General features: G+C 44.4%; 1 protein-coding gene across 8 annotated transcripts in view; it reads right to left on the reverse strand.

Moving 5' to 3' along the window:
• SMARCAL1 (SNF2 related chromatin remodeling annealing helicase 1) overlaps positions 1-6,826 on the reverse strand; it is a 41,846-nt gene extending 35,020 nt beyond the window's left edge. For 2 of the 8 annotated variants that reach the window (XM_081196938.1, XM_081196931.1), the window contains exons 1-3: positions 6,363-6,707; positions 4,947-5,041; positions 2,409-3,349 (exon numbers count right to left, since the gene is read on the reverse strand). In XM_081196938.1, coding sequence (XP_081053064.1) covers positions 2,409-3,312 — 904 coding nt within the window. In that variant the 5' untranslated portion in view covers positions 3,313-3,349; positions 4,947-5,041; positions 6,363-6,707. The other 6 variants (XM_081196932.1, XM_081196933.1, XM_081196935.1 and 3 more) reach the window with 6 other exon arrangements.
• Positions 6,827-7,968: the final 1,142 nt, after the last annotated feature.

Consider the following 7,968-nt stretch of genomic DNA (forward strand, 5'->3'; position numbering starts at 1 on the left):
TAATGTATTCAGAAATGGCAAGTCGCACCTGCGCACAGAATTCCAACACTAGCATAGCAGCACATGTTGCACTATGCAGCACTTCCACTGGTCCAGTCAAGTGATTTAACCCCCAGGACTTAATGGCCTGACAGGGAATATCCTGTTTAGATGGCAATGTATACAGTGGTACCTTGGTTCTCAAATACCTTGGTACTCAAACAACTTGGAACCCAAACACTGCAAACCTGAAAGTGTTCCACTTTGCAAACTTTTTTCAGATGCCGAACATGCTCCGTTTTGAGTGTTACACTTCCATTTTGAGTGCCACACTTCCATTTTGAGTGTTACACTGAGGGCTGTCTGTTTTTGCTATTTATTTTGCATTTTTGTGGCTCCTTTTTTGTTGTTTTTGTGACTGTGTCACCAGTGCAGCTACTGATTGATTGTGTGACTGCAGTACATTGTTTATTGCTTTCATTTTATGGATCAATGATCTCGTTGGATAGTAAAATTCATGTTAAATTGCTGTTTTAGGGGTTGTTTTTAAAAGTCTGGAATGGATTAATCCATTTTGCATTGCTTTCTATGGGAAAGCGTGCCTTGGTTTTGAAACAGACTTCCAGAACGGATTAAGTTTGAGAACCACGGTACCACTGTATTACTTCACTTATTGCAAATTGTGAGAAGGCTAGTCTTGCTGCATTTTGAGTCCCTCCTGCTCATTCTACTGAGTCAGATCCTGGACCTCTGCCCCAAAGTTCTATCCTTGACACCACCACTGAGAAGTTTCATTTTTTTGGCCCCATTGGCAGTGCTGACATGTGGAGGATCAGGTCAGGCTGAGAACCATATGTGGAGCATGAGGTAGGATATACATGGGATTCTGCATGCGGAAACAATTGTAGCAGAACTACAGCAGGCCAAGACCACCAAGGAGACTTAGCATGTGCACAACACAGCACAGAATGATAGCCTATGCGTGCCTGTGACAGCCAAAGAAGATCTGGGATTTCAAATGCAATGGGAAACAATTTCTCTTTCATGTTCAAACAGGAGTTCTAATCAGGGTTGGCGCAAGACATTTTACTGCTTGTGAAAAGCAGTAAAAGGTTGCCCTCCCTGCCTCTCACCAAGGCAAGGCACATAAGCAGAGTACCCAAGTCTGATGGGAGTCATTTTGCCACCTGCGGCATAACATCCCACAAGCCCCTCTGCCCTTCTCTGGCATTAAGAAGACAAGTAATAATAAATCTATTCTGGCATTTCATGACACCCAAATTCAGTGGTTTGTGATGGCCACCCCACATCAAATTCATCGTCACCATGGCCTTAAGAGATTAATTAACAAGTTGAATGTTTTTTGCATGACCTTAGGCAAAAGGCCGAGAAGCCTGCTATCCAACAAACTCATACTATGAGTAGACCCACTGGAATATAAGTTAGCCATTTATGTTTATTACAGTGGATCTGTTCCAAGCATGACTTCGTCAGGCAGAACCCAAAAATAAGTAAATAATAACTTGCTCTTCTACTAGATGTTCTCGGGGCACTGTACAACATAATAAAAGAAAATTGTTATATAATCAATACAAGTACAACTGACAAACCATTTCTAAAAGGATTACAAAGAACATACAATACGATCAATACTCAACGCATACACGCACACCAATAACCTGACAGCAGCAGCAGGGGTAAACAATATTACACATCAAAACTGGCAGCAATAAAACTAGGTGTCACACATTACAAGCCAGTTGAAATAAAAATGCCTTGAACTTTCTAGGGAAAGAAACCCATTAAGGAACCTGCAGAGCTCTGTGGCCTAGACTGGAACTGAACCCAGGATTCTATGGCTCCCAAAACTCTGTCCTGATGGAATAGTCTGGGATCATACCCATTATCTGAAGGTGCTCCTGCTTCCTCCTCCACCACCATTTGCAGCCTGTCCCCTTGAGTGAAGAAAACGTTGGAGAAAGGGGCAGATAAGGTGAAAAGGCTGTCTTCCCAGCTTGAACCCCTGTGTTCTTTTCTCACTCAGCATGCAAGGAGAGGGACAATAAGTTCCAGCTCCACTCTTCTCTACTCCACTATTGGGAGTGGGGGGTTGTCTAAAGGAGTATCAGGACCAGATAAGTACCGAATGAGAAACTGAGAAGCAATGGGCCTACAGAGACTAGAGACCTCTCAAAGGTTATGGCAGCCCTACTTTACACGCTCCTGGATTCAGATGTTACTTCAGAAGCCCACCCTAACCTCACGTCTCCCTGATTCTTGCAGTTCATTCAGGTTCTTCCTCACACACACGAGGGCTAGGGTCCTTGCTGTTTTTAAGAGAGACAGAACATACAAATAAAGGCAATTCTGCATTATCCACAAGATCTAGCACAACCCCAAGAGGCACAGGAAATAATCAGTCGCCTTACCGTATTTTTTGCTTGGCAAACTCCTGAACAATTCAATCAGCTTGGCATTATATCCTATTTCAACCCGGAAACGGTCATCAGAGTGCTTGACACATTTCCCTCTGAGGCCATCATGCGCTTTTTTCTGTGTCTCAGCTACGTTGCTTGTGTCCTCCGAAACGGGCAGTTTCCGTTGACTGACAGGAGTTAGGAGGTTTTTTGTGCCATAGAACAGCAGCGTGCTACTACCTTCTTTTTCAGCAATGAGTTCGCAGGCTGGATTTCTGGCACTTGCCTGCATTTCACTGCCACTGGTGACAATGCCACTGGTGTCCACTGGTGGCATATGTTTAATGCCACTGGGAGATATTTTCCGAATCAGGGTGCCTTCATTTTTGCAAAGCGTCCTACTAGCGTCTAATGTAGACTGAAGCTGTTCTGCACAATGTTTTGGTGGCTGCAATGTGCCAGAACTACACTGGATGGGTTGACCTTGCTCCTGAGCACTCAGGCCAGAATAATGCCCATGAGGGTGACTCAGAGAGTCTTTCCCCACTGGTGAGAGCTGCTTAGCACTGTTCAGCTGCCTGTCTAGATTTTGGCTGGAGTCCTCTGAACAACCCCTCAGCTGGGCACCACACAAAATGGGTGCCTGGGGGTCTGAGCTACAGACACTGTGTGGCACTTGAAGATTCCCCAGCACCGCATGGTTGCCAGAAACCTGAAGGTGATGGCTGGTGTGGTGGTTTTCCTTCTTCAAAGGCTGCTGCAGTTTTCCTTGACAGCTAGCAAGCGCCTGCAGGTCAGGCAGCTTCTTAGCAACGACACCCTGCTGAGCTGCTAGTCGTTCTGCTCTCCTTGCCAAAGCCTTCTTCCTATTCTCCTCAATCTTCCTTTTCTGTTCTTCTGTGAGCCCAGATGACATCTTCTGTTAAGAAGTCACTGGAAGTCTATATAACTGCCTGGAGATGGGGGTGGGGGAAAACAAAGGAGTTATAGCTGGCTGGTAAGTTTAAAAGTTGCACTGAAATAAAAATTTTGCGGCTTTTAGATAATGTGTGTGTGTGTGTTATTATACTAGACCTAATCATAGAAGAGTCATTCCCTTCTTGCTTGTGAGAGAAATGGGAGGTGCCTCTTCCCAGAAAGTACCTGCCATCTGCTATACTTATAAATTCTTGTATTAAACAGTCAGTATGTCATAGTAAGAAAAGTGCTGGACTAGAAACAGGGAGACCAGAGTCCATACTCCCTCTGTGATATTGAGCAAGTCATTACACTTAACCTAATCTATCTCTCAGGGTTGTTGTGGGGATAAAATGAAGGGGAGGAGAACCATGTAAAATGCCTTGAGCTTCCTGGAGGAAAGAGAGGGTATAAATGCAGGAAATAAATAATAAATCATAGAATTGTAGAGTTGGAATATGCAGCTGTCCCATATGGGGATCAAACTGCAACCTTGGTGTTATCAGCACCATGTTCTAACCAACTCAGTTGTTGGCGTTTTGTTTTAACAACAACAACAACAAAAAGCTCTACAGATCAATTAGGGAAATCTTGCTAAAGGATTGAAAAGAGGGGATTTTAATCAATTAATCTAAAAGCAATTAAACATTTTTGTTCCACCAAAGACCACTTAATTTTTAGCTACACACACAGGATATACCGTATTTTTCCGTGTATAGGACTAGGTTTTTCCCCTGAAAAATAATGTCAAAAAAATAGGGGGCGTCTTATACACAGATAGTGCCGAGGGTAGACTGGCGATTGGTTGTTGTCGCAAAAATAAGTGGCGCCTTATACATGGGGGCATCTTATAGATGGAAAAATACGGTACTTAGCTATTTCATGAGATTTTATCATATATTTCCATTTCTTCCCTTTCCTATTCCAAGGGCCCAAGATGGACTCAAATGTATCTGTATTTTAACACATCTTGCAGGTACAACTGATATAATTACATCTGGCCTAACCTGAGTAACGCAACTATCTTTTTCACATGAATCTTAGATTAGGAAAAAGGCCCCTAGTTCTGAACATTTTACTTCTGAGCAGACTAGAACTCCCATGATAGAAATCAAGCACTGGGATGCATCTTAACACTAGTTTAAGGAGTCTGACACATGAGGTCTGCAAGCCTAAACATGAACCTAAACTGTCACCTACACTGGCCATGTACATGAACAGGTGTGAGTACTACACTAGCATATTGAAACTTATACCAGGTGAAGAAAGGGAATTATTCATTCATAATGTTCAGCAGAAAACAATATGGGCAGAAATCACACCAACCAGGTAATTCAATAAGCATGTTGTTTCTACCTCTTCTGCTCAAACAAGTAAGGTATGTGCTTGCCAAGTTTTGTTTCAAGTACTTGGTTATCCTTTGCACAGTTACTTAAATTCTATCTCCAAATGCTGGGCTGAGTCATACAATGTTGTGATTGGTTTCGTGTCAGATCAGACCTGGTTGATTTTCCCTTGGCCAACCTAATCTGGATTATCTCTCACAATGACCTGGCATGTAAATTTCCCAGCATCCCCATCAATACTGCATACCTTTCCACACACAACAATTGAAATGAGACATCATTTGGATACGTGGCAAACCTCTTCACACAATCTGTTCAGATGCCAAATCAAATCATGCAGCCCTTTAAAGAAAAAAGTTTTCACAGATTGAAACAAATTCAAAAAGGGGGAATATGAACCAAACCTCTTTCCTAAAGTGCCAAACAAGATACAACAACAGAAGAAGCACTGAATCCAGGTGCTTCTTAAACAATAGCTCCAGATGGATTAGACTAGAGACAACAAGACTTAGCTAGAGACAAAAGGCACTGGAAACACTGATGGCTGCCTCAAATAGAAGCAAAATTTACTGTAGGTGGCTTCCCACCATTCACCACCATCAACTTCAGCTAGCCAACCCCAAAAGTGCTATCTACAACTTTTTACAGATAAGAACAACAAAGTATCCAATTCAGGTGACACAAACAGGGTTTTCGCAAGGTACGACCTTTTAGCTAATCAGTGCTGACCCAGTCGTGACCTACTCTGGGGTTGCGGTGCTCATCTCGCTTTATTGGCCAAGGGAGCCAGCGTTTGTCTGCAGACAGCTTCTGGGTCATGTGGCCAGCATGACTAAGCCGCTTCTGGTGAACCAGAGCAGCGCACAGAAACACCGTTTTACCTTCCCGCCGGAGCGGTACCTATTTATCTACTTGCACTTTGATGTGCTTTCAAACTGCTAGGTTGGCAGGAGCTGGGACAGAGCAACGGGAGCTCACCCCGTCGCGGGGATTCGAACCGCCAACCTTCTGATCGGCAAGTCCTAGGCTCTGAGGTTTAACCCACAGCACCACCCGCGTCCCGTAATCAGTGCTAAGAGATGCCAATGAACACCATGAACACCTCCCTCGTTCTCTTAGAATGGCAATGGCACCCACCTGAGAGGCTCCAACTGAAAAAAAAGCCAATGCTAATGCTACTGACATCCAATAGTTCTTAGCTGACATCCCTCTTTCAAGCCACTTCGGCTTTCCGGAAAAAAAACAGAACATCTGTCTCCAGTCTAAGTCAGAAGGCTTTAAAAGTCAAAACATTTCACCCACTGAAGCGCAGAGCTTCTTGACACAAATACCACCTTGACACAAATACCAGATGGTCACGCCTGCCAGTGGGCTCAGGCAGAAACGAGTTCTGAACCTCTTAAGACTTCAGCCACCCAACAACTCATTCCAAAGAGGAGCAGCTGTGATAAACTATTGCAGCTAATAACAACTAAAAGTCCAGTGCAAATTTGTTAGCCTTTAAAGTGCCACAGCACTCTCCCGCTGTTGTTGCTGCAAGAGACTTGGGACAGCCCCTTCTCTGGAAAGGGTATTGTGGATTATTGTGGCATGCACTTTTATTGGACAAGAGATTTCTGCCAGGTGCTTAAGAGGCCGCGAGATCCTCGCTTGGTTTTCCTACCGTCCAAAGTGGGGTTTACTCTCTGACCACTGCCCGATCCTCTTCAATTCCCCGGGGGGCTCTTCATGCTTCTCACTCACAAAATGGGGCGCCACCCCAATGCTCTAAGCCCCGCCGAAGGGCTCCCAGCCCCTCTGCTCCTCGCTCGCTCTCTCTCTCTGCCTCGACCAAAACTCCCGCCCCAAAATCCTACATCCACATCTTCTCCCTTTCCCCAAATGCTGTTTATCCACCCCCCCCCCTCTTCCCCTAAGCTGTCGCTCAGCCGCTCCGTCCAATGCAAGCCATGTTTCTTTTTGCCCATAAAGCCCAAAGCAAACGCAGTTCCTGGGAAACGTCCCCGTCGGATTTCATCATTACCCAAACTCCGACGGCAGCCTAAAAGGCCTTTTAACGCCTCCCCGCTCTTGACTACAACTCCCATCAGGCAACGCGCCGCTCCGCTCCCGCCTTGCCTCGTGGGAACCGTGGTCTAGAGAAACTAGCCTCGGTGCACCATGGGAAATGAAGTCTCCCATCCACTCAAGCCACGTTCGTTTCCTTTGAGCTCCGCGGCTTGAAACTACCTCCGTTTAGCTCTTATTACGTATAGCACAATCCTGGGCAAGGCTGCTCTGAATTAAGTCGCCCTGTAGTCAATGGGGCTTATTCCTTAGTAAGTGCGTAAGCGTCTAGGATTAATACAGCCTATGGCTGCAATTCCTCTACACGCCTACTTTCAATAAAGTTCCGTTAAAGTAAGTGGGGTTTACTTCCGAGTAAACGTGGACAGCATTGGGCTGCTGCAGGGAACTTTTTTCTCCCCTCTGCGGATAAAGGGGTCTAAATATTTGTGGGGGTCCATAGAAGTTGGTCACTCATGGGTAAGATATGCCCTTCTGAAAGCACACTTTTAAAAAAACCCTCCTTAGTAAAAGGTTTGAAAAGTCATCGGCCTTCTTTAAGGAACTTTAGTGTAAGTCATAGTAGATAGCTAACAGATTCAGAGCTGCACAAAAACACAACTGTTCTACCTTTTGTTCTACCTGTTGTTTTTCAGCTGTTTTATTGTATCCCATGCATTATATTGAGAGGTGTGTGTGTGTGTGTTTAATTCATTGTCATCATCTTTGCAACCCATTCTGGAAGCCTTTTTTGACTGAAAAGTGGGTAAAAGTTCTTCAGTTAAATAAATGTCGCATCTGAGAGCAATTCTAACTCCTGCAGAAATGAGAAGCAGCATCAAATTATATAGGCCTCATCTTCCAACTACTGACCATCTCAGATGGATTCGGAGATTAGACATGACATTAAAATGGACAATGCTTTAGGAAAATGAGCAGCTAAGAGGATGAAAAAGGAAGAAGGCAGATTGATAGATGTTAGATGTCACGGGGAAACATTAATGGGATTATTTATTTAAGAGCAGGCAACCTTTGTGCATTGATGGAGATACACACAGAGAGACCTTTCTCTGTTACATGTTACAGGGTGGCTGCAAATCGGATGCAAAAATGGACGTTCATCATAGACCCTATGCTATGGAGCCCACACATAAAACAATTAGCTGAGCTTTCCCCCTTGTGCTGCTGTTGGCCCATCACTTTTTGCTAGTAATAAAAGAACT

This window comes from Podarcis bocagei, assembly GCF_964188305.1.
Source record: "Podarcis bocagei genome assembly, chromosome: 1".
NCBI lineage: Eukaryota > Metazoa > Chordata > Lepidosauria > Squamata > Lacertidae > Podarcis > Podarcis bocagei.